At 39.3% G+C, this 27199-nt stretch overlaps 1 protein-coding gene across 1 annotated transcript in view; it reads left to right on the top strand.

Annotated features, from left to right (window-relative positions):
* Window positions 1-2988: 2988 nt before the first annotated feature.
* FOXK1 (forkhead box K1) overlaps window positions 2989-27199 on the top strand; it is a 119120-nt gene continuing 94909 nt past the window's right edge. Inside the window, exon 1 of the mRNA XM_036741245.1 lies at window positions 2989-3608. Within this exon, the coding sequence (XP_036597140.1) occupies window positions 2989-3608 (620 nt within the window). The remainder of the gene's footprint in view (window positions 3609-27199) is intronic.

Here is a 27199-nt window from a genome sequence, read left to right as displayed (position 1 = left end):
GACCTGGAAGGGTGAGAGAGGATTTCAGTTTCCCACATTTGGGTTCCTTAATAGCTTTGCACAGATTCCTCCTTGCCCTCTCTGTTGAAACTGTCAATATATACTATAACTTACTGTTCAAGGAGGGAAGGAGGGGACAACAGCAAGCAATTAAGTGGGTATCCATGACTGTAAGGTCATGAGGGTTCTGGCGAATGAGCTCTTTACATTATTACCAAACTTGGTTTCTTACACCCTGAGAGGAGAATCATTGTCTAGCTTTCTGTCAATTTGTATGTAAGCCTGCATGTTTAAATTTCAGCTCTTCAGCCAGGGCCGGGATACATGAGAGTGCATGTAGCCCTCTTGTTACAAAACAGATGTCACTAAGAAAATAAGAAGGGTCTTGGTTGTAGGCAAAAGTTCACTTTTAAAAAGGTGTCTTCTAAAACAGTAGATCAGTTCTGAGATGGTGTATCTGGTAGTGGTAGAATATTTTTTTGACTATCAACCCCAAGTCCTTTCTCTTTTCAGGGTTGCAGTGGGGGACAGGAAGTGGGGAGGAAAGGAAAGTCTATGTAAGGTAGTATTGTAAGTCTGACAGATTATATATGTCCCTGGAGGTGTAGGCCCATTGGAGAACGCTCAAGAGTAAGCCCATACTGCTTCTGTCAATTCAATCTTAATATTCTGATATTGCGTTATCCTAAATACCTGCATGGTGCCTGGGAGTTTTCACTTTTTTTTTTTAAGATACCTAGACATGAAATACATTCTGACAATTCCAGGGAAACTTTATTATTCTAGGGAAAGATTTATTAAAAGCATGTGATATGTACATGGTCCCTGTGAATAGAGTTTAAAAAAAATAGGCCATAAATTCCATATATGAATCTTTTTTTTTCTTCTAATAGCAAAGTTAGCCTATAGTTTTTCTACCTTCTTCAGGGATTCATCAATAGGCTCTGGTTCAGAGCAGGCAGTGAAGTGGAGTGCTGGGCCTGAAGTCTGTAAGATTCATCTTTGTGAATTGAAATCTGGCCTCATATACTAACTAGCTGTGTGATCCTGGTCAAGTCACTTAACTGTTTGCCTCAGTTCTTCATCCATAAAATGAGCTGGAGAAGAAAATGGCACAAACCACTTGGGTAGCTTTGCTAAGAGAACCCCAAATGGGGTCACAGAGTCAGATAGGACTGAACAACAACTGGTTCAGAGTCAGTGTGATACAATGGAAAAGCTGAAAAAGGCATCAGTGTCTCACTGCCTGTCCAGGGTTCAAATCCTTGTTCTTCTACTTACATTGTAAGACCAGTGGGCAAGTCATTTCACTTCCATTGTACTGTGAATTATTTAATTGTAAATTACCTTAATGTTTTGCAAAGCTTTTTTTTTTTTGCAGCTATGGATTAGATGGGAACATAATTAGATGGATTCAGAACTGGTTGGCTGGGCAGATTCAGAGTACTAATTTTGGTTCAGTCATCATGGCAGGAAGTCATCAGTGGAATTCCCCAGGGATCTATCTGTGATTAGTCCTTTGCTGTTTAACACTTTTAAAATCAATAAAGAAGATAATAACCTTGCAGGCCCACTCCCACCCATGATCCATAGGGTCCAATCCTATTTTCACTTAGCCAAATCTCTTTAAGAATGCTTCAAGAAGAGAGAGAAATAAAGTGACATTTTTTTGAATCAAAATTGAGACACATTGTCTGACAGTAAGGATTTTAAAAGTTCATTAAATTGTAAACTAAACAAAAAAATTACAAAATGAAACAGAAAAGTTCATTAAAGGTGTGATTTCATTTTTTGAAATTGAGAATATTCTGGAAAATCTAGGACATGTCATCCTGAAACATCCAAATAATGTGAGCTTTCTTTCCCATTTAGTACTTGGATTTTGGCATATCATTCCATGTTTCTTGCACCTGTGTTTCCTCATTTATAAAAGAGAGGGATAGAGCCTGCTCTAAATGTTTTACCTAGAGGCAGTTAGATGGTGCAGTGGATAGAAGGCTGGACCTGGAGTCAGGAGGACCTAGGTTCAGAGATTTATCAGCTGCATTAAAATCTCGGAAAATCACTTAACCTGTCTACCTCCGTTTTCTCGTCTATAAACTAGGGATAACAGCAGCTACCTCCCAGGGTAGTTTCGAGGATAGAGCTGTGCCGGTGCTATGTAGAAGCTATTATGATGATGACGATGATGACTATGTAGGCCCACGATCGGCAGTGCCACACGGCACCTTATCTGACCTCTGCATTTTCGTGCTTGGCCATGGTCCAAGGTCAGCTGCGAGAACGGGCTAGACTGGGCCGCCCCAGACAACGCTGCCCCTCCTTATTCCCCATTCCTTCTCCTCGCTGGGTGTTGTCTGAATTGGCTCGGAGGCTCCCCCGCCTTCCAGCTAAGATGGTTTACATTTCGCAGCCAGGATGGAGAGGAGGGCCAAGCCCACCGAAAGCACATGGGACCGCATCCTGAGCCTCTGTGGGAGAAGAGCTTGGCCCCCGCGTGCCAGCCTGCCAGGATGCGGGTGTCACAAGCGTGGTGCCTCGTGGCACGCCTGCTCCCTGCCTCTGCAGCATGGCTGTCCCGCGTGGGCTCCTGAAACCGAGGAAGGGGGTGGTTAGGTTCGCAGCCGGGGCCAAGGGCCCGCATCTCCGCGCCCCATCACCCAAGGCTGCACCACAAGCCCGGCAGGGAAGCCCAGCCCCGGCTCTCGCCCTCTTCCAAGCGGCCCGGCCCGTAAAGAAAGCAAGGCGAGGCGGGGCGGGGCGGAGCTTAGGCCTGCCGGGTTGCGCGGCGGCTCGGCGTGGCTCCGTTCCGTGAGCCGGCGCGATCCGCTCCGGGTTTCTGCGCTCGCCTCCTCCCCCACCCGGCTCGGCCCGGCCCGGCCTTTCCTCTCTCTGTCTCTCTCCTTCTCTCTCTCCCTCCCTCCGCCGCCCACCCCTCCCCCCCTCCGCCCGAGCCGCCGCCTGGGGCCGATCCGCGCAGCTCCGAACATGGCTGAAGTCGGGGAGGACACGGGCGCCCGGGCCCTGCTGGCACTGCGCTCGGCGCCCTGCAGCCCGGTGCTGTGCGCCGCGGCCGCCGCGGCCGCCGCCTTCCCCGCGGCGCCGGCGCCTTCGCTGCCGCCTCAGCCCCAGCCGCCTCCGCCACCGCCTCCGCCACCACCTCCGCTGCCGCCGCCGCCACCTCCGCCGGCGTCCGCCGCTCCCCCGGCGGCGCCCCAACAGCCGGCGCCCCCGCCGCTGCCGCTGCCGCCGCCGCCGCCGCCTGCGGGCCTGGGGGGAGCCCCGGCCGGCCCGGCCGCGGGGGGAGCGGTGGCGGCGGCGGCGGCAGCGGCGGCCTCGGTGCGGCAGAGCCCCGGGCCGGCCCTGGCCCGGCTGGAGGGCCGCGAGTTCGAGTTCCTCATGCGGCAGCCCGCCGTCACCATCGGCCGCAACTCGTCGCAGGGCTCCGTGGACCTCAACATGGGCCACTCGAGCTTCATCTCCCGCCGCCACCTGCAGCTCAGCTTCCAGGAGCCGCACTTCTACCTGCGCTGCCTCGGCAAGAACGGCGTCTTCGTGGACGGGGCCTTCCAGCGCAGGGGCGCCCCGGCCCTGCAGCTCCCCAAGCAGTGAGTAGGAGCCGGCGCCCGGGGCAGCGCGGGAGGGGCCCGGGGACAGCCCCCTCCCCTGTGCCGGGTCGGGCGGGCGGGGGCTCCCACGCCCCCGGCATCCGTGGGAATCCCCCCACACACACATATTTGGGGGCGGGGAGGCCCGGGAGCGGCCGGGTAGGGGGGATGAGCCCGGCGTGGGGTGTGAAACGTGGCTGTTGACCTTCCTCTTCCTTCTTCCTCCCCTATACACGCGCGCACACACACACGCATACACACACATAGACACATACACACACACACCACACACACACTCTCACTGAATGTTTTCCCCCCACGCGGAGGCTGCTTTAGACAGCAGATGAGGCATCACCTCTCTCGGTTGAGAAGGTAATGTCAGTCTGGAAGGTGGGGGCGGGGGGCTGGCTAATGTCAGTCTCAGTCCCAGGGGGCCTGGAGAGAAATATGTCATGGTTTTTCCAGGAAAAGAGAGCTGTCTATTGGATCCTCGGAGTAGCTGGGAGGGAAGGGAGCAGCGTCTTTCTGGAAAGACAGAGAGAGTTTCATTCCCTTGGGAGGGTGTTTACCTGCCTAGCAGGTTGCATTCTAAGGAGGTGGAAGAGAGCGGTCCCTGTAGACGCTGTTAACCTCTGGGGAGTAGTGACTAAAGTGTTGTGCTGCCTGTAGGGAGAGCGACCTGAGGCCAAGTCAGAGCTTTGGCCCGAGGGAGGGGAGAAAGCAGATCCGAGAAACTGGAGCTGGAGCAGGGATATTGTTTTCACATCCTTGAGGAGGAAGGGGAGGTTAGTGGCAGCTAGCATAGGAAGTGCTTGCTGTAACTCAATTTATGTACCTTTAAAACGGCTGTAATAAAAATAATAGCGTTCTGCATACCTCAAAGGGATATTAGGTTTAATTAAACAGTAGTTACAAAGTGCTCATGAAGAGCCTCATAGAGCAACAACAGTTATTAACCCTTCTGTCAGGAAGGAGAAATAGCAGGTCTGGTAGGCCAAGGCATTTAAGAAGTCTCTCAATTCAAATTCTGCTCCCAGAAAAGGGATAATTGTGGTTGTCATTTCACCTCTGGATGGCAAAGAGAGGCAGTGATGAATTTTTCAGTGTATTTCATGTGTTCCTTAGACTTATTTTTCCTCTCCTACTTTGCCTTCTGCAGTAAGTTACCTTTTATTGTTTATAGATGAGTATTCAGTTATAATAGTTACACTCCAGGGGCATGGTCCAAGAGATCTTTGCTTTCTTGACAATCTATTGATCAGCATAAAGTATTTTTAATTCTTCATTTTCTCTGCTGGCTTTTTCTTTTTTCTTTTTAATAATTATAACACCTCACTTTTTTTCCCCCTGTAGTAGTTCTTATTTTAAAGAGTTGTCTTTTGACTGTCTAATCTCTATTTTTTTTTTTTGCTCTGCCTTATCCCTGCGTATTTCTGCTCCAGTAGTCCCTAAGGCCTTAGGGTTTGTTTATGTAAACTTCACTTTGTAGTTTCTTAGGCTATTTAAATATAAATACTGCATTGATTTTCAAGTGTCCGAAAGAGTTGCTACTGTCACCTCTACTTATGACTTCTAAGGGAACATACTTTTCCTTAGGGCTTAGGGAAGAATCCTAGTGCCATAAGATTGAGAATTCTTGAAAAATAAAGTAGCCTTACTACACGCTTTATTTTTCCATAATATCTTTTTAGATAAAACATATATCCTCACTGTAGGCTATGAAGTTTATTCATGATATATAGTTTGCTTTTAATTTCACGGGAATCGTCCTCTCCAACAACTGCTCATCTTCCCTAGCATTCCTATTTGAGGCCTGTTTCTGCTAATACAGCTTTATGTAATTTGTGTTTTTTAAATGCTTTTGTTAACAATCTTGTTTTTTCAGGGTTTCCTACCTTAGTCGTGAAAGAAATTTTCTTCTTGGAGGTGGCTTATATAGCTGCTGTCTGTTTAGCACTTTAAAGTTTGTAAATATCTTTTCATAGTATTATCTTGTTTGAGCCTTACAGGAACTGTTTGATGTAAGCACCATAGAGTGTTAGACATTTTACAGGCAAAGAAACTGAGACTTAGAGAATTTAAGTAACTTGTCAGGTCACGTATTTAGTGACTGGCAACATGGCAAGTGTTGGAGATAGGATTTAAACCCAGGTCTTCCTGACTTCAAGTGTGATATTCTATCTGCTGAATCTTAAATGAAACTTTAGGGTAAAATTCTCTTCTGCCATTTCTGTAACTCAAAGAAAAGAGTTACATTTGTACTTCTTTTCCTCACTCACTGAATGAACCAGTATTATCTGTTATTTTTAAAGGTCTTTCCTTAGGTGCATGATGCTTTTTAAATGTATGTGAAAATATGACTGCTGCCTCCAAAGGCTTGCATTTTTATTTTATCTCCTAAAGAAATATGGTAGTCATTGGTGGACTAAACATTTGACCGTCTACTTATTTGCTGTTGCAGTTGTAAACTTTAGCCCAATGTGCCACTCCTGCTTCCATTTTTCTTCAGCAACAGTAGTTCTGAGCAATATTCTTGGTGTCAGTAAAGTAAAATTTATAAGAACAGTGAACAGACACTGGAGGGAAAATACTAAGTAGATAGTTCTTCTGTTACAAAAGAAGGTTGTTTTGCTGGTGTAGTGTAGAAGCTATTGGAGCTGTTTATTTAGCAACTCAGTTTTATATCTTTTTATTTTGAAAACTTGGACCTCAGAAATAATGCTGTTCAGGTAAGTTATTGTAATCTTTCAGAGTATTTTGAACTGAAAATCCATACTGACGGGATTAAAAATTTTTTCAGGAAAGAGCAAAGTTCTATGTTTAAATTTTCTTCAGGAACAAAAGGGAAATTTAGCATTTTTTTTAAGGCAGTAATCTGAATTTTCAGGGATGTTATTTCTGTTTTCTTCAGCTTGTGTTCCCTCATTTACTGATGAGCAGTTCTGTCAGCAGTACTTGGACTCCTGAGTTCCATTACAGCAAATTGTCCAGATTCTTTTGTCTTATTGAATATTGTTTGCAATACATGAGGCACCATTGCCTGGAGCTTGAAAATCTTTTCTTTTCATTGTCATAGTAACCGCAATAATTGGATTGACCACTATTCAGAACTTACCGAATATGTGCAATCTCTACTAGGATCACTAAAGATAGGAAGAGTGTGATAATAGACTGTGTAAGCCAATATTGACTTGTTAATGGTTTTTAGTGTTGCCATAGTGTTATTTGATCAGTTCTCCAGGATTCCCTTTAGCTCTATAAATACAGGTGAGATATTTACAACTTATATCAGAAGAAAAAGTGACTGGTTCAGTCTGGTTTCCTGAAGTGGACCCACTAGCACGATATAAAGAGAACTCATGTGGTGTTGTTTCCTTTATCTGTAATCACTGATGTATCTGAAAAAGGAAGAGGTTGGACTAGGTGGCTTCTAGGGTACTTTCTGGCTCTGAACTATGTTTTGATAGATTCGTATGATCTGATATGTTTATATTTTGGTATATTTTTAATTTCCTTTCATGTTAGATTTCTTTTATGAGGGAGACAGAAGATTTTTTTTTGTAATAAATTGATAGCACAACTCAGGAACTTAACTTTTACTTTTATATAAAACCATACCTATGCTTGTGAACCTATCTTTCATTTTATCCTATGCTGTAAAACTGAGTTTATTTACATTACCCACCAGAAAGACACAATGAGTGGCAAATTCTTTGGATTTTGATTTGTAAACAGATGATAAAAAAAGAATCATTTTGTATCTATCAGTGTAGTTGACTATATGTAAGTGAACAGAAAACAGTTTAAAGGAACATCCAGGCACCGATTATTGCTTTAAATTATAAAGTGTCATCACTTGAAGGCTAGGAAATAAATAATCATTAACTAATTATCAGATTGAATGGATTTGGAGTTTGCTAGAAAATGTTTAGCATCCCAAAACTGATTTCTCATATGCCTTATGTTTCACCATTCTGGTAGTTTATCTGGGGAGTTTATCTGTATATGCATGGATGTCATATTCACATATCTATATCTCTATCCATGTACTAGATTTCATGATATAGGCAAGTAGTAGGATTCAAGGAAGGGAAAACCACTGGTGACTTCCTGGAGAAGTATTTGGAGGATTTGGATTGGTGAAGAGAATGCAACTTACACCAGAGGAGGATCATTAGCAAGCAGGATTCTGATTGGATCAGAGGGACAGTAGATTTTGTGAAAGATGAGATTAGATAGTAAAGGTAACGTATGATGTGTATCAGTCAAGCTGAGAAATTTGGATTTCATAATATAAGTAGTAAGGGAGTATGATAGCCTATTGAATGACAGGAAGACAGCTTTAAATCTTGCAGTATTTGTTAGTATATATTGAAGTGGGTAGAGATTAGAAGCAGTTTAGTTTATTTAAGCAGTTTAAAGACTATTGTAATAATATAGGTGTCCCTGGCATTGCAGATGGAAATTCTTTCCAGGGATAAATTTTAGAACTCTTTGTAAGGAAGAATTGATCAAACTTTGTGCCTTTAAGGATGTACAGGACAAAGGTGATGGGCTACAAATCCTGTGATTCAATGTTGTTATGATTGTTATTGCTAATAATAATAATATAATACCTAACATTTATATAGCACTTTAAAGTTTATGAATCACTTTTAGGTTTGCAAAGTAAGTAGAGAGGAAATCTAGTGTCAAAGTCTTTGAGAAGGTTGGGAAAGTCACTTGGAAATTGGTGGATGGCAGCAATAAAGAATGGGAGAAGGTGATATAAACAGAGTGGCTCTGCTGTGTACCACCTTCATGACCTTTGGAAAACGCTTTACCTTTCTGCACCACAATTTGCTCAACTCTAAAGAAGGGGATTGGACTAGGTGACCACTGAGGTCCTCCCAGCTCCAGATCCATGGTCCTGTGGCACTGCAGATTAAATTATTTAAGTCTCAGGAACCAGGAGAGAATGATGTTATTGCTGGTAATGAGGAATTTGGGAAGAGGAGCTGGTTTGGCGGAGGGAGATGAGTGTTTTGTTTTCAAGACGTAGCTACAAATAAAAACCTTAACTGTAGAGCTTCCTTGAAATATCAGGTCTTCATTCTGGCAAATTTGCTTGCCATTTGGAAGACTTTTTTTCTCTCATATGTATGCTAGAAGTTAAACTGAGGTACTGTTTAAAAAACAAACTTTTTTAAAGATTTCATAGAGAGTATGGCAACTTAAGCTATTACAGTAAAAAAATATTTAAAATGTATGGCATTTTCCATTATCTACTCTCATGTCTAATTTGGGGGGCTTTAATAGCTATGAAACCTCAGAATATTTTCCAGCTCTACATGAGATGCATATGATTGATCATGCACTGTTTTCTTCAGGATGAATATATAAAGCCTTTTTCATATTGGTAAGGGAAAAATAGAATTTGTAGGTGCTAAGTATGTGATGTGGTTTATTAATGTCATATTTAATATTTTTTAGATAAATTGGGTCAGCACAAAATTTTAAATTTGATTTGAGGATAAAGTAATTAATTGTACAGTTTGACTGTTAGGAGACTTGCCAGATTAATGACAACTGAAATTATCAAAATGTTTAACTTCCATAATTTAAATTTAAAACATTTCATATTAAAACGGGGTTATACCAAATGCTTCAACTTTGATTCCTTGAAAATAGACACATAATAAGGTTTATGAGATTTTGGAAGCTAGTTTTCATTGCCACTATAAATTTATTTTTTCTACAGTAAGCTCATTCTTGAGTTTATAGTTTTATTTAATATACAAGGTATAATGTTGATTGATAAAAATATAATGGAAAAATAGATATGTGAATGTTTCACATTTTTAAGAATGAGCATATTGAATAATGTCCAATGAAAATTATAGCTTTGCATTCTGTACTGTAGTGTTGATTACATGAACCTATTTACAAGTATTCTTACATCCTCAGTTGACTAATTTCTCAAAATAGAGAGTACTTTTAACTTTCCTTGGTAATTGTTTAAATTAGTCTATTAAATACTATGGTAATATTCTAGTACTCATTTCTTCTGAGGTTACAGTTTTACTAATAATAGAATATTTGTAAATATGTTTTTCAACATTTTCAAAAAATAAAACAGGCTAATTAACTATATTTATTTCCGAAGCTTAGGCGTCTCTGGTGCCAAGCTTGGAGAAGTAGTATTTGTGAAGTGTTTTGAGATTGTTAGATAGGAAGTGGTGTGGGAGTCAGTGTTATTTTGTAACTCTGTATTTACTATCTGCGAATTGAATGATTTAAGCTGATATTTTGACCATCTGAAAAAAATTGAGAGATACATAATTTCATTGGAAATGAGGAATAACTGTGGCATTTTAATTTTTTATTGATTTTTTGTGGCTTTAACACTGAATAAGATTTTCAGAGAAGAGGCCGGATGGCATAATAAAGAGAGCTAGCCTGGAGTCAAGGAAGACCTGGGTTCATACATATTAACTGTGAATCTGGGCATGTCTCTTACTCGCTTTGTTGTTGAATCATTTCAGTCATGACCGACTCTCCTGTGACCCCATTTGGAGTTTCCTTGGCAAAGATGCTGGAGCAGTTTGCCATTTCCTTCTCCAGTTCATTTTACAGATGAGGAAACTGAGGCAAACAAGGTTAAGTGACTTTCCTAGGGTCACATAGCTAGTAAGTATCTGAGGCTGGATTTGAACTCAGATCCTCTTGACTCTGGGGAAGGGGAGACAGACCCTCTGTGGCACCTAGCTACCCTCATTTGCCCTCTTAGTGTCCCCGGTAATCTTCTAACATTTAAGGTTTAGAACAGTTGCCATCTGTATTAGTAAAGGTAGTTTCCTCATGAGGAATTCTGTATATTGATGATATATCAAGTCTAGCCTTCCCTGCTCACTTCTCCCCCCCATCAGAATGTTATATGTATGTGTGTGTGTGTGTGTGTGTGTGTGTGTGTGTGTGTGTGTGTGTGTATATATATATGTATAAAATATTGCTTTCTTGTCTTCTACAGAAAAAAGCATTATGATATGGTATTAGATTTTTATTTTAAAATTGTTGGGGAACAGCTTCTCTTTGGAGAACTAAATAAAAACCTAGCCTAATCTCTAGTAATAAAGTTAGTCTGATTGGCATGTTGTGATATGATTTGGTTAAATTTAGTGAGTAGCTTAACAAACTAAAATTACTTTACAGTCAGTTCTTGACTGTAGAAGAATTACTCACTTTTGAATTCTTTGTCATTTTCCATGTGAAGGGTTCTGGTCACCTCTCCTTTTCCAGTGTGTTTTCAGGGGGCTTTTTCTCCTAACCATTGAGAATTTGGGGTCTCAATAGTAGGACTGATCTGAGAGGAGCCATTGGAGTTTGGCGCAGAGAGAGGGGTTTGATTTCTATAGAGTGGGAGGCAGCGTGGTATAATGGAAAGAATGTTGGCTTGGAAGTCACATGCTCCAGGTTCCAGTTGTGGCTCTGTCACTAACGAACTGTGTAATGCCGAGGAGGTCACATCACCTCTTTGGGCCTATTTCTACATCTATAAAATAAGGGAGTTGGACTCAGTGAACTCTAATGGCCCTTCTAGCTCTAATGTTCTGTGACTTTATGAGAATTGGAAAGTTCTTCAGTGGATCGAATGCCCAGACTGAGGGAACACAAATATCCAGCTCACTTGGCAGGTCAAGAAGACGGTAACTTAGGGTACTATAATCGATGAGGATATGCATGAAGATTATTAAGTGTTGGTTGTGGAATTGAAGCCCATCCATTCCCTTTGCTTAATTACGTATCTGCTAAGAATCTTATCTTCCTTAAATTCCTTGAGTAAATTTTCCTACCAAATACACTGATTGGTGTGCAGTTAATGTTTCTTATTCTATAATGTTACATTTACTTTCCAATTAAAATCAGTTTGGGGAGTTTGAGCCAGTTTTTATTATAGCCTGGTTATTTCTGATAAGCCACCACTTGAGAACCAAAGGACCGAGACACCACCAGATTGTGGCAGTTCTTCCTTGAAGGTCCCTCTTGTTCTCAAGCTGGAGAGAGGGAGTAAATGCACCAAAAACAAGGATATAAAGGAATATTGGTAGTAGAAAAGGGAGGAGAGAGAGATAAGAGGATTAATGGATTAGGAAAATTAAAGAAAAAGACCCATGTGTGCTGTCTACACTGCCAGGAAGTAGTGGGTGGATTACATAGTCACTGATTAATCATGAATGGTATAAAAACAGCTCTGAATTGGGAATAAGAGGGCCTGCTACCACTTGACTGACCTCTTTGCATCTCCGTTTTCTCTTCTATAACCATGAGAGGGGAGATGGCCAGCATTCACGGAGCGCTTGCCATGTGCCGGCCCTGTGCTGAGCATTTCACAGTCATTGTCTCCCTTGATCTTCAGAACAACCTGGGACACAGGTGCTGTTATTATTCCCACTTTACGGGTGAGGAAGCTTCAGCAGACAGAGGTTAGTGACTTACCCAGGGTTACACAGCTGGTATGTGTCAGAGGCCAGATTTGAACTCAGGTCTTCTGTCTCAAGGCCTAGTGTTCTATCAACTGTGCCACCTAGCTCTTCTGACTCTAAATCTATGATCCTAGAACCTGCTGCCTTCATACCTAAAGTATATGGATACTTTGCTTGCCACCTTAAGCTCGAGATGTCTATTTTATCTTCCCTTATTAAAAAAATTTCCTTTTAATGCTCCCATGACTTTTAATGGCATTACCCTTCCCCAGATTCCTTAAGCTTCCAACCATGGACCACCTTTATCCCTTGTCATAAAATTAATTTCATACTTTTCAAAAAACACTTAAATGTTTATTCGAGATCTTGTGTTCTGGGTAAAGTATGGTTTCCTTAAACTGAGGTTTAGAATTAAGGCAACTATTTCAAATCATTGCTAGTGAATATCCAGAATTCCTTCCTGTAATTTCACTGGTATATGCAAGATGACCAACCCTGGCCAGAAAAAGAGAAGGGTGAGTGGGGAACTGTTTCACCCCCATTAAAGTGGATGGTACACTTTAACTGTATTGATTGGTCTGTAAGGCAAAAAAAAAAAAAAAAAGTGGGTGTCTGTCTTTTTCTCTCCCCTTATCTGGTCATTCCTCCCCAGCCCCCAGGTAGTAGTTTGGAATACCAGCAGATTGAAAACAAAACTGAGGCCTTCCCTTTATTGTTAGTAAACAGTTTGTGTTTGAGACTGACTGAAGATTGCCTTCTGGCAACTGGGAGATAAGAAGGCTGAGGTGCTTTGACTTATAGGCCACCCCAGAGGTCGAAGACTGACCTTGTAGAAGGGCTTTTGAATACAAGCTAGAATACAGAGTGATTAGATAAAATAAGTTAAGGCTTAGCAGAAAGTACAGAATTTTATTTTACATGGCAATTTTTAAAAAACTGATGTATTCCTTTAAGAAATGAAAATCAAAAGAATTTTAAAGTGTCCTACCTATTAAACTAGTAAAAATGAAGATTATAAAACCTATTGCAAGCAGGTGTGTGGAGAAACAGGTCCACTTAACACATTTCTAAGGGAAATGAAAATTGGTTCAGTCTTTCTGGTGAGTAATCTGTCAACATATAACAAGCACTTTTATCTGCAAAGCTTATAGAAAGTACCACTTAGAAGATGGCTTCACAAATGAATCTGAAAGTGGCATGTTGCTCTGAATTCCCTACTGGGGCAAATGAAACTCTATCACTAGAGGTAGTCGTGGTCCAGTTGGATAATTATTCTTAGCTCATTTGGTCTTAAAGGATGAGGTGTTCCACCTCTGTTCTATCTTCCCAACCAAATTGTAAGCTCCTTGAAAGTATGGGCAGTTTATATGATCTCATTATGCATACATGGCCATCCAGATGTACACACAAATATGTGTTCTAAGAATTTTAGCGCCACAAAGGTCATTAGAGATTACCTAGTCCAAATTTGTCGTTTCATAGCTTTAATAACCGAACTGCTGCTTAGAGCAGTGCTCATAGTTCAAGTTTCAGTCTCCCTTGGAACTTACCAAGTCCACCCTCTTAGTTGTGATTTGGTGCTGGGATTTCTTCCTCTGAAACTGGGAGGAAGCAGAAGCAGGAGGGCTTCTGGTCCAGAACTTAACAAGTCATATGTAGCTAATAAAGATAGGTTTGTGGACTGAATTGATGTATGAAAGTACACATGAGAAGTATTATTAAGGAGAAAAGCAGGGTGTGAGGATATGCACATACAAAGATTACTACTATATAAAAACATAGCTATGCACACTATGTGCACATTGCATCATGGAGTTGATTTCTCGCTTTTTTGAAGGCTATGCCAGTGGAGCATTTGCTCTGATAGGTCCCACCAAGCCGACAGGACTTCAAGTGTGGATTTGTCCGATGAACTGTCATCTGAGGACCATGATTCAGTACATATCTATAAGATCTAAATCTTAGATATTTGTATAGTCTCTCATGTTATTTTATGTTTTCTTTTTTTTCTTTTTTTTTTTGCAGGGGGAAGGCAGGGCAATTGGGGTTAAGTGACTTGCCCAAGGTCACACAGTTAGTAAGTGTGTCAAGTGTCTGATGCTGGATTTGAACTCAGGTCCTCCTGACTCCAGGGCTGCTGTTCTGCTCGCTGCACCATCTAGCTGCCCCTATTTTATGTTCTATTAAGTCAACAAACACTTGTTTGTATACCTGTCATGTGTGTACTGTATTGGGTACTGGGGAAGATACAAAGATCTATGATGTTGTATTGCTCTTAAGAAACTTACGGTATAGTAGGAAAAATAAGAGAGGTACACAAATATTATGCCAAATAGACTAAAAGTGCATAAGATTATCATGAAGTGCTATGAGATCAGACAAGGGAAAGATTGTTTTCAGCTTGGGAAATAGTGGATTAGAAAAAGCTTCTTAGAGAAAGTGACTTGAACAATTGGTAAGATTTCAACTGGCAGCAATATTGGAACAAAGAGCACCCCAAGATTAGATGAGGAGACTATAAGTATGCTTTTTCCCCCTAACCAGACTGTAAACTCCTCGAAGGTGTGAGCTACTTCCACGATCCCTCACAAATGATATATTCTTTGAATTTTAGAGCTAAAAGGGTTTGTAGAGGTTATCTGGACCAAACTTCCTCAGTTAACAGACATTCTCATTCAGACATCTTCATCTTCATGCTGGATTTCTCTCACTCTCCACCCTCCTGCGTATCTCCTCTAGCATTTCACCAGAGTTAAGTATCCCCCCCTCTGCTTTGCCGGTGAACATTTCTGTTCATTGTATCTCTCTGTCTTATGTGCCTTTTCTTATGTATTCCTTTCTGTCCCTTAAATCCACAGCATAGCTTCATGACCACAATGCCTACCTACCTCAGTGATGTCTTAGAGCACTGGATTTGGAATCAAAAGAGCTGCACTCATATTCTTCATCTGTTATTTACTGTATGACCTTGAGCAAGACATTTTCCTTTCTGGGCCTTAGTTTCTTCATCTGTAAAAAGACAGAACTAGATGATCTTTGAGATCCTAAGATTCCCTTCGTTTTCCTCCCACCCCCAAAATTTCCAAATCATTTCTCAGTCTCAGGCATCCATCCATCCATCCATCCCTCCCCAGTGACTTCTAATTCTGTTCACTTTGAAAGAAGGACATGAGACATTTTTATTGGGACCATTGGAATCCATTAGGGATAGAGATAGGGCAAGGAAGGTAGCAGGAGGGATTTGTGGAACAGGAAAAAACATTGTGCTTTATGCTTATGCTTTATTTAACGTATAACCATGTTTGAGATTCAATTGGTGATTTCTGCCAATGTTTCTCCTCTAGAGGCCTTTGAATTTTTCTTTGTTCCATTTCCTTTAAATATCATAAAAACCATAGAATGTTAGTGCTTGAGGGATATTATAAATTATACAGCTTCTTCAATTTACAGATAAAGAAACTGAGCCTGATATCAGTGAGCCCTGGACCATAGTTAGAAAATAGGGAAAATTTAGATTTCTTAGTAGGGAGAAACAGGTGCTGTCCCTATTTCTGAATGAATACCTTATATTTTGAGCCACTGGCTTCAGACGCTAATCTTGAGGCATTTGGACCAAAGCCTATAGGTTATCATCCTTGTAGGCACTTTCCCAAGATGAACTATGGTAGTACTAGAATGTAGGAACTTAGAAACTTAGTAATAGGATTTCTTAGGGACATCTTTTTTTTAATTGATTTGTAAAAGTTTTCAACATTCACTTCCACCAGATTTTGAGTTCCAAATTTTCTCCCCATCTCTCCTCTCCCCCTACCCCAAGACAGTATGCATTCTGATTACCTTTTCCCCCAATCTGCCCTCTCTTCTATCACCTCCCCCTCTTCTCTTATACCCTTCCCTTCTATTTTCCTATAGGGCACGATTGATTTCTATACCCCATTGCCTGGATGTCTTATTTCCCTGTTGCATGTAAAGACAGTTTTTAATGTTTGTTTTTTAAAACTTTTGAGTTCCACACTCTCTCCCTTCCTCCCTCCCCACCACCCACCTTCATTGGGAAGGCAAGCAATTTGATACATGTTATACATGTGTAGTCATGCAAAACACTTCCATAACAGTCATGTCGTGAAAGACTTAACTGTATTTCCTTCCATCCTATTCCATCCCCCATTTATTCTGTTCTCTCCTTTGACCCTATCCCTCCTCAAAAGTGTTTGCTTCCGATTACTCCTTCCTCCCATTTGCCCTCCCTTCTATCATCTCCCCCTCTCTCATCCCCTTCCACCCTACTTTCCTATAAGGTAAGATAGATTTTCATACCCAATTGTTATTGCCTCCTTCAGCCAAATCCTATGACAGTAAGGCTCACTCATTCCCTCTCAGCTCCCCCCTCTTCCCCTCCATTGTAAAAGCTTTTTCTTGCCTGTTTTATGTGAGATAATTTACCCCATTCTATCTTTCTCTTTCTCCTTCTCCCAGTACTTTCCTCTCTCACCCTCTAATTTTATTTTTTAGATGTCATCCCTTCATATTCAACTCATCTTGTGCCCTCTATACACACACACATCCACACACACACACATATACACATCTTCCCTCCAACTACCATAATACTGAGAAAGATCTCATGAGTTATAAATATCTTTTCATGTAGGAATGTAAATAAATCACCTTAAATAAATCCCTTATGATTTCTCTTAACTGTTTACCTTTTCATGCTTCTCTTGATTCTTGTATTTGAAAGTCAGATTTTCTATTCAGCTCTGGTCTTTTCATCAGGAATGCTTGAAAGTCCTCTTTCAGTGAAATTCCATTTTTTCCCCTTAAATATTATACTCAGTTTTTCTGGGTGGGTGATTCTTGGTTTTAATTCTAGCTCCTTTGACCTCCAGAATATTATATTCCAAGCCTTCTGATCCCTTAATGTAGAAGCTGTCAAATCTTGTGTTATCCTGATTGTGTTTCCATAATACTCGAACTGTTTCTTTCTGGCTCCTTGCAATATGTTCTCCTTGACCTGGGAATTCTGAAATTTGGCTACAACATTCCTAGGAGTTTTCCTTTTGGGATCTCATTCAGGAAGTGATTGGTGGATTTTTTCAATTTCTGTTTTCCCCTCTGGTTCTAGAACATCAGGGCAGTTTTCCTTGGTAATTTCTTGAAAGATGATGTCTAGCCTCTTTTTTTGGTCATGGCTTTCAAGTAGTTTGGTAATTTTTAAATTATCTCTCCTAGATCTATCCTCCAGGTCAGTTGTTTTTTCCAGTGAGATACTTCACATTGTCTTCTATTTTTTTTTCATTCTTTTGGTTTTGTTTTATAATTTCTTGATTTCTCATAAAGTCATTAGCTTCCATTTGCTGCATTCTGATTTTTAAGGAATTATTTTCTTCAGTGAGCTTTTGGACTTCCTTTTCCATTTGGCCAATTCTGCTTTTTAAGGCATTCTTCTCCTCATTGGCTTTTTGGACCTGTTTTGTCATTTGGGTTAGTCTATTCTTTAAGGTGTTATTTTCTTCAGCATTTTTTTTGGCGGGGGGGGGTCTTCTTTAGCAAGCTAATGACTCATTTTTTCATGATTTTCTTGCATCACTCATTTATTTCTCTTCCCAGTTTTTCCTCTACTTCTCTTACTTGATTTTCAAAATCCTTTTTGAGCTCTTGCATGGCCTGTAACCAATACATATTTTTTTTGGAGGCTTTGGATATAGGAGCTTTGACTGTTGTCTTCTGGTTGTATATTTTGATCTTCCTTCTCACCAAAATAAGATTCTATAGTCTGATATTTTTTTTTCTGCTCTTTGCTCATTTTCCCAGCCAATTACTTGACTTTTTAGCTCTTTGTTAAGGAAGATCTCTGCTTCCAGTGTGGAGGGTGAACTGTCCCAAGCTTCAGGGGTTTTGTGCAGCTGTTTTCAGAGATATTTCAAGGGACCTGTAAATTTTCATTTCTTCTGAGGTTGTATAATCAAAGGAGAGGTATTTACTCCTCTCCTGGCCTGTGCTCTGGTCTGTGAGTGACCACAAGCATTCTTTTCTGCCTTGAAACCATGAAGAGGATTTCCTCTCCTCCACCACCATCAGCTCCGTCACAGGCTCCTCCTTGCCCCAGGACTACCACCCAGGATTGGGACCCAGATGGAAGCACAGGCAAAACAAGAGAATCCTGCTTCAGTGCCAGCAAAGAGATCCCTGCAATCACCCTGTGATCAGCTGCTTCCCACCATTTGTGGGCCAAGAGCTCCTGAAGCAGGCTCTGCTGCTGCTGCCTCTGCCTCCACCACCCTGGGATTGGGGCCTGGACCACGATCCTCTCTCACCCAGGTCCCATAGACCTTTCCTACTGATGTTCTATGTTGTCTTTGGTGTTTGTGGGTTGAGAAGTCTGGAAGCCGCCACAGCTGCAAGTAATTCAGTGCCCTGAGGCCTGCTCTGACCCCATCTATGCTGGCATGGCCTGTGCTGGACTGCATTCTTCTTTCAGACTGGTGCAACATACTTTTCCTGTCGACCTTCCAAGTTGTCTTGGGCTGAAAATTTGTTTCACTCTGTCTTTTTGTGGGTTCTGCTGCTCTAGAATTTGTTTAGAGTCATTTTTTATGGGCATTTGGAGGGGTTTGGGGGAGAGCTCAAGCAAGTCCCTGCTTTTACTCTGCCATCTTGGCTCCGTCCTGCCCCCTGCCCCCCGGACACCTTCTTGAGGAAATACATATAACTTTACTGCCCATTGGTAGTGGGGCAAGAGGTTTAAAAGTAGTATTAGCAGCTAGTTTCCTCCTGTGAGTGTACGTAATCCTAGGGATACCGGAAACCTTTCTTAGACTCCCAGAATCTAACATTTAGCTGTGTGATCTTTGTCACATCACTTAATTTTATGATCCTAAGTTCTCTTATCTATAAAATGAGGATAATACTTGTATTATACATCAAGTTGAGTATGGCTTAATAACCACCTGCCTGATTTCTGCTAACTTTTCTACTGAGGGCAGACTAGATTGAATTGGTGTAAGGAAGACGTTTTTGTTCATACTGTTCTCATGTTGGGGTGGGGGGGGGGGGGAATCCAGAGTATACTCTAGGATCTTTTGAGGCTCATCCTAGAATTAACTTGAATGCCTTGGACCCTACCATTTTTTTAAAAATTAAATTTTATTTTATTTTCAGTTCTTATTTCTTTCCTTTCTTCTTTTCTTTCCTCTACCTATTGAGAAGGCAAGAAAAACAAAATCCTTACAACTATGTTTGGTTATGCTAAACATTCCCCATTGGCCATGTCCAAAAAAGAAAGAAAAAAATAGGTACTTTAATCTGTACTCTTGAATCCCTCAACTTTCTCTCTAGTGGTAGATGCAAGTTTCATCATGAGTCCTTGGAACTGCAGTTGGTCATCATGTTGATCTGAGTTACTAATTCTTTAAAAGTTGATTGACCTTACAATATTTTTGTTATTGTATAAATTGTTCTCAACTTCATTTCACATCTATTTATGCAAATCTTCCCAAGTTTTTCTGAAACCTTCCTCTGTATCATTTCTTACAACACAATATTATATCACGTTCATATATGAAACTTGTTCAGCCATTCCCCAGTTGATGGTCATCCCCTTAGTTTCCAGTTCTTTGCCACCACAAAATGAGCTGGTATAAATATTTTTGTAAATATGAGTCTTTTTCCTCTTTCTTTAATCTCTTTGGAGTGTAGTCCTACTAGCTATATCTCAGGGTCAGATTATACACAATTTAATAGCTTTTTGGGTGTCATTTCAAATTCCTTTTTAGAAAGGTCAGACCAGTTTACAGCTCTATCAACAGTGCATTTAAAATATCTGTTTTCCCCCAGCCTCTCCAGCATTTGTTATTTTCCCTTTTTGTCTGCTTTGCCAGTCTGATGAGCTTGAGGGTGACATTTCAGAATTGTTTTATTTTGCATTTCTCTAATTAGTGATTTAGATCATTTTAAAGTATGGCTATTGATAGCATGTATTTTTTCCTCTGAAAAATGCATTTTTATATCCTTTAACCATTTATCAATTGGTTAATGGCTCTTATTCTTATGAATTTGACTCAGTTCCCTGTATATCTTAGAAATGAATCCTTTTATCATAGAAACTGATTACAAAGATTTTTTTCCTGTTTCTAATTGTAACTGCATTTGTTTTGTTCAGAATTTTTTTTCATATGATGTAATCCAAATTATTTTACCTATTGTGAAATTCTCTATCTCTTGTGATGAACTGTTCCCCTATTCACAATTCTGACAGGTAATTTCTTCCATGATCCACTAATTTGCTTATTATTTTACCTTTTATATCTTAATCATGGACTCATTTTAGCTTCTCTTGGTACATGGTGTAAGATGTTGATCTATACCTAGTTTCCACCAGGCTACTTTCCAGTTTTTGCAATAGTTTTTGTCAAATAGAGAGTTCTTCCAATAGCTGGGATCTTTGAATTTATCAAACATGACGTTTTAGTGCTCATTTACTCCTTTACATTGTATACCTAATCTCTTTCACTGATCAGCCGTTCTTTCTCTTACCCAGTACCAAAGGTTTTTTTGTTTTGTTTTGTTTTTGTTTTTTTGACAGTTACTGCTTCGTAGTATAGTTTGAGATCTGGTACTGCTAGGGCCTCCCTCCCCATTTTTTTTTTCATCATTCCCTTGATATTCTTGACCCTTTGTTCCTTCAGGTAAATTTTGTAATTATTTTTTTCTAGCTCTATAAAGTGATGCTTTAGTAGTTTGTTTGGTAGGACACTGAATAAGTAAATTAATTTAGGTACTATTGGCTAAGCATACCATGAGCAATTCGTATTTTTCCTGTTGTTTAGATTTGTCTTTATTTGTTTGAAGTAGTTTACAAATGTGTTCATATAATTGTGTATGTGTGCCTTAACAGATAGACTCCCAAGTATTTTATATTGTTTGTTTTATATTATTTTAAGTAGAATTTCTATTTCTATCACTTCTTGCTGGATTTTGTTGGTAAATTAATAAACAGAAATGTTGATGATTTATGTGGGTATACTTTATGTCCTGCAACGGTACTGAAGTTAATTGTTTTGATTAGTTTTTTAGTTGATTCGCTAGGGTTCTCTAAGTAAACCATTACAAGGGCTCTCTAAGGAAATCATGATATCATCTGTAAAAAAGATAGTTTTCTTTCTTCTTTGCCTATGATTATTCCTTGATTTTTTTCTTCTCAAATTGCTATGGCTAGCAATAAGTACTACTGTACTACAATAATTCTAGACAATATTGAATGTTATGGTAATAATAGACATCCTAGCTTCACCCCTGAACTTATTGGAAAGACTTTTAATTTGTCTCCATTACAGATAATACCAGCTCTTGTTTTTAGATAGATAACTACTTAACATTTTAGGGAAATCTCTGTTTATTACTGTGCTTTCTATTGGTTTTAACAGGAATGGGTGTCGTATTTTATCTAAAGCTTTTTTTTCCATGACTATGAGAAATAATCAAATGTTTCATTATTAATATAGCCTATATTAATATTAGTTTCCCTAATATTGAATCAGCCCTTCATTCCTTGTACAAATCCAGCCTGGTCATAGTATATGATCTTAGTGATATATTGCTGTAGCCTTATTTCTAATATTTTATTTAAAATTTTTTGCATCAATATTAAGGAAATTGATCCATAGTTTTCTTTCTCTCTGACTCTTCCTGGTTTAGGTATCAAGAGCATGTTTGTGTCATAGAAGGTATATAGTAGAACCCCTTCTTTACCTGTTTTTTCAAACAGTTTATGTAGTATTGGAATTAATTGTTCTTTGAATGTTTGGTAGAATTTACTAGTAAATCATCTGATCTTGAGTTTTTTCCTTAGTAGTTCTTTTATGGCTTACTCAATTTCTTTTTCTAAGATTGGATTATTTAAGTACTTTATTTCCTGTTCTGTTAATCTGGCAGTTTACTTTTTTAAAATATTCATCCATTTTATTTAGTTGTAGTTTATTGGCATATAATTGAGGAAAATAGCTCCTAATAATTACTTTTATTCTTCGTTGGTTTTGAAATCATCTTCTTTATTTTTGATACTGGCAATTTGTATTTTTTTTTAAATCAAATTAGCTAATAGTTTTCTAATTTATTGATTTGCTTGCTCATGTTTGTCTTTATAATGCTTTTTACTCCTTTGTATGTGAAAATTTCTACTCAGCTCTTATCCATTCATCAGGAATGCTTGGAAATATCCTATTTTCTTAAAGAGTCCATTTCCTCCGGGTAGGTTTATACTCAGTTTTGTTGGGTACAGTTATTCTTAATTGCAAGCTTAGAGTCTTTGACTGCTGTGGAATATCATATTCCAAGGTCTCCACTCTGAGAAGGTTAAATTGATTCTGTATTATTTTTAAAATTGATCCCATTTATAGTTAATTAATTTTGTCCTTTAACTGTCTAACTCATGGTTCTTTGTGTCTGAACTGAATTCAGAACTTGTTGGCCTATAATGAGTTAAGTTTAGAAATCTAGTTCTCCTGCTAATCACTGTTCTGTTCTTGCCTCAAGGATATGTATCCTTGAGGAATGCGGGTGGATACCAGGGAGTTTGGTTCAGCATCCGTGCACTACTAAGATATCCTTCAAGGATGTCTGGTCTGCTGTCTCTGACCTTGCAAGAGGACTCAAACAATGAACATTCTTTAGAAGAGGGAAGGAGGGGGTTGTTGGTAGCCCCTCAATTTCCAATCATATTGCTCCCCATGCCCCAGCTATGTAACTAATCATGTTGTCCTCAACCCCATGGTATCACCAACCGTATAACCAGTTGTATTTTCCTCACTTAGCCTGTTCTGTTCTTTTTTTCTGTGCTTATAAAAAGGAATTTGCATCTTCATTTCCAGGTCTTTGGCTAAACTGAGGCAGCCTTTGACCCATTTTATTGGCAGGTAGTGCTCCTATTAATAAAATGTTATCTTGCTTAGAAAAAATGGGCCTCGGCCTACCTTTGTTGAATTTCACCTGGAACAGCTACTTTTAATAGTGGCTGCTAAATCGTGTATGATCCTGACTGTGGCTCCTTGGTACTTGAATTATTTGTTTCTAGCTACCTGCAGTATTTTTTTCTTGACCTGGGAGCTCTAGGTTTTGGCTTTAATATTCCTGGGAGTTTTCATTTAGGAGTTTCTCTCAGGAAGTGACCAGTGGATCCTTTCAGTTTTTACTTTGCCCTCTTGTTTTAGGATATCTGGATGGTTTTTCTTTTATGGTTTCTTAAAATATGATATCTAACCTCTTTTAAAAAATTGTTTATGGCTTTCAGGTAGTCTAGTGACTTAAAATATATTGCATTGTTCTAATTTCCAGGTCATTTATTTTTCCTGTAAGATAATTCACATTTCCTTCTGTTTTTTTCAGTCTTTCATCTTTGTTTTATTAATGTCTCATAGAGTCATTAGCATTCATTTGGGCAATTCTAATTTTCAAGGAGTTATTTTCTTCAGTAAGGTTTTTTTCATCTTTTTCTAAACTAGTCTCACATCTTTTTTCCTTAGTTCTTGCTGCTTTTCCCATTTTTCCTTCAACTTCTCTCACTTGATTTTTAAAATAATATTTTTTAAGTCTTTTAGGAATTCTGTTGGATTTGTGTCCAAACTGCATTTTCCGAAATTTTGCTTGTGGATGTTCTCAAGTCATTCTTTTCTTCAGTGTTTGTCTTGAGCTTCCCTGTTGCCACAGTAACTCTTTGTGATTGTATTCTTTTTGTTTGTTTGCTTGTTTTTCCATTCTACTTCTTGATTTCGGACTTTATGTTGGTTCCAGGCTCTTTGTAATTCTAAGGAGGATGTATTGCCTGAGCTTTTGTCCTCTTGTGTCTTTCTGTTGCTTCCGTATCTAGTTCACATTAGAAGCCTGAAAGCTTTTAGAGCTCCTCAAAGTAGTGTCATGTAGGCTGAAGTCTGTTCTCTGACATCCTGGTTTGATCTCTGCAGGTTCCTGACCTAGGTTTAGGTATGTTGATTTGTCTTTGTTTGAGGTTTCAGTAAACTATTGCTACACTAAGCCACTATTAAATCACTGAGAGGTTAAATCACTCTGTAGGTTCAGAGTGAGTGAACTGCCCATTCCCCTTTGGTCTAGAACTCCTGCCCAAGTTATTCTACTCTAGGCTTATGTACTTTGTTAAAGGCTAGAACTGAGTTACTAGTAGCTTTGCTCCTGGGATCAGAGCCATACAGCTTCAGTTGTTCAGTACAGAACAAGGAACTTGGTTCCTTTGTCAGTGTATAACCTGGACCCTAGCTCAGGACCACTGCTCTCTGCTCTGGTTCTATGACTCAGGACTGGGTGATGGATCACAAAGCTACCAAATTTCTGTGCCCAGTGCTTGTTCAGGGATTTCCTGGGATCTCTTTCTGCCCTGATACTTCCTTCCTTGGTATCCTGTCTCAGCCCCCTTTTAGTCCTTGGTTGTTGGCCTCATAATGGGGTGTCGCCCTTCACATTCTCTTTCTCCCCTTCCCCAGTGTCAGCAGACCTTTCTGTCTTTCTTAAGCTGCCCTGGGCTAGAAAAATGACTTCTTGGGACTTTTTCTTGGCTTTCCCAACCAGAAATCAGTTTGATACATTTTCTAGATACTTGTCAAGGAGGTATGCTAGTCAGTCTAGGCTAAAATTCTTCCTCTCAGTCCTCTATCTTGACTGCCCCTGAACCTGCCATTCTTCAAGGGATTTAGTATACCACACACCTTTGCACAGGTTGGAGGTCCCGTAATGTTGTACATTGCACATATTCTTAGATTTTTTCAATATATTGATCAATTAAGCTGATATTTTTCATCTTTTTAAAAATTTTGTCTTTAAAAATACTATTTGTTGTGTTGGACAGCACTCTGGTAAGAAGAGGAGAGATACTGGGGGGGGTAACTATGGATAATATAAAAAAAAGACATCAATAAAAACTTATTAAAAATGTTTTTAAGGAAAAAGTGTGTGTGTGTGTGTGAGTGTGTGTGTGCGTGCGCGCGCAGGTGACATAAGGGCTGAGACCAGGGGTCCCAGTTCAGTAAACTGAGAAAATTTGAGAAGAAATCTCATTCATTTGTGGGTTTAGGAGAGGATACAGATACGGCTTTATGGAGAAGTGACACCATAGTTAGATCTTGAAGTTTAGAAGAAAATAATTTTTTTTAATTATTTATTTTTACAAACATTATCTCTACCTTTTACTCTACCCGTTCCCTAAATGAACAATGAAGAAAAAGAAAACTTTCATAATAAATATACATAATCCAGCAAAACAAATTACCAAGTTGATCGTGTCTGAAAATGTGTCTCACTCCTGAGTCTTTTGGATTTGTACTTTATCATTGCATTGATCAGAATTCTAACGTCTTTCAAAGTGGTTTTAGAAGAAAAGAATTTCAGTAGAGGTAAAGAACAAACCAAATCATTTTCCCCCCTTGCTGAAATCTGTGATAGACTCTGATCAGAGTTGTTCTAGTACACCTTGAGTGCCTTAGCCATTTATAGTTTTATGAAGAATTAATGATGAGAGGAAGCAGTCAAGCTATATCCTTATGTTTTATGTACCCTGCAAATGGGTGACTATTGATCCATATATGTTGAAGTCCAACATGCATATCTATTGGCTTTTGAAACTAGACACTTAAGAGGAAACTAAAGGTGTATAGAATCATAGGATTTAGGGTTGTAAGGGACCTTAAGGTTATCTAGTCTAGCCCCTTCATTTTATGTACTAAGGAGTTAAGAGTCTTCTTTCTTCAAGGTCAAGATAGTATAGCTGGAATTCGAATCCAGAGCTTTTGACTCCAGAATGTTACTAGCACTTTACCATGTTGTGAAATTGATTAATTCTTAAATTATCTTTCTAGGTCTTAGCATACTTTAAGCAATCCCTTCAGTAATCTCTCTTTCTGGACCTGCTATTATCTTTAAAATGAAGATTGTTCTATTTGTTCATAAATTCATTAATAATACTTAAAAATGTTTTAAGTTCCCATGTTACTGCAATGCTGCAAGGATAAATAAGAGATCAGTCAATCAGTTAATAAGCATTTACTAAGAATTTACTTGGACCATATTATATTCTAGGCACTATGCTAAGCATTGGTGATAACTTCTGCCTTCGAGGAACTTATCCTCTAAATGGAGGGGCTTTGTAGTGGCAGTATGAACCAAGTAATTTCTTTTGGTGTTTTATTGGGTTGGAAATGGGTCTCTTTCCAAATGTATAGCAAAGATCTAGCTCTAAAAAAGATTGGGTTTGGTTATTTTGTACTTCTGAATTCTGTAGCCTGTAATATTGTGTTTTTAGTGAGAAAAGTTTAATTTTGTAATTTAATTGGAGCATGCCCCCTTTTCCCTTTTCCCCATTGGAAATGCAGTTGGAGAAGGTTTCTTTAAAGTTATCTGCAGAATGTGATTTAATTTTAGTTTTACTTTTGTTATAATGTTCTGAACAAAGTACCATTAAAATTTTTAAGAGAACATGGAATCATCCAATCTTGGGCTGGCAGTTTTTTGAGAGTTCTAAAGTTTTTCAGATATATCACAGACTAACATAAAATGGTTCTTAATGCTTTATATAACCTTCTCTAAGGTGCTTTCCATGAAGAACATGCAACTTAATTTCATGTATATTTTTCATTTTAGTATGTCTCATCATGTATGGTGGAATGAGGCAAACAGAAAAAAGTCTTTGAGTAATCCCTGAAATACTTTCAGGCTTTCTGTGATTCTGTTTTGGGACTAATAGATTGGATAGATTTTTAATGGATTTCTAGTGTTCCTGACTATTTGAATGACCTTAGGTACAGCACCTTTTGCTTCTTATGCTAGTTAAAGTAATATGGCATTCTCGATCCATGTTGAAGGGATTGTTAATAGATATTTTCTTCCTTTCTGAATGAAGCAACAGACATTTTTTTTGTTACAGTGTTGTGTAATAGGGTTTATGAAAATTGATTTCTGAGTGGCATACATTTAAGTGCTTTTATCACAGATAATCTATATCATTACCTACATTGAAGTTTGGCAATGTTAAGAGTTTATAGGCATGAAGGTGGCTATTCTTCATGGCATTTTTGTGATGCAGCTCATACAATTCTATTTTACAAATAGGGCAACTGAGGATAGAGGTTA

The sequence above is a fragment of the Trichosurus vulpecula genome, chromosome 1 (assembly GCF_011100635.1).
Source record: "Trichosurus vulpecula isolate mTriVul1 chromosome 1, mTriVul1.pri, whole genome shotgun sequence".
NCBI classification, from domain to species: domain Eukaryota; kingdom Metazoa; phylum Chordata; class Mammalia; order Diprotodontia; family Phalangeridae; genus Trichosurus; species Trichosurus vulpecula.
Note: the sequence above shows the minus strand (reverse complement) of the source record. Positions and strands in the feature narration are given on the sequence as shown.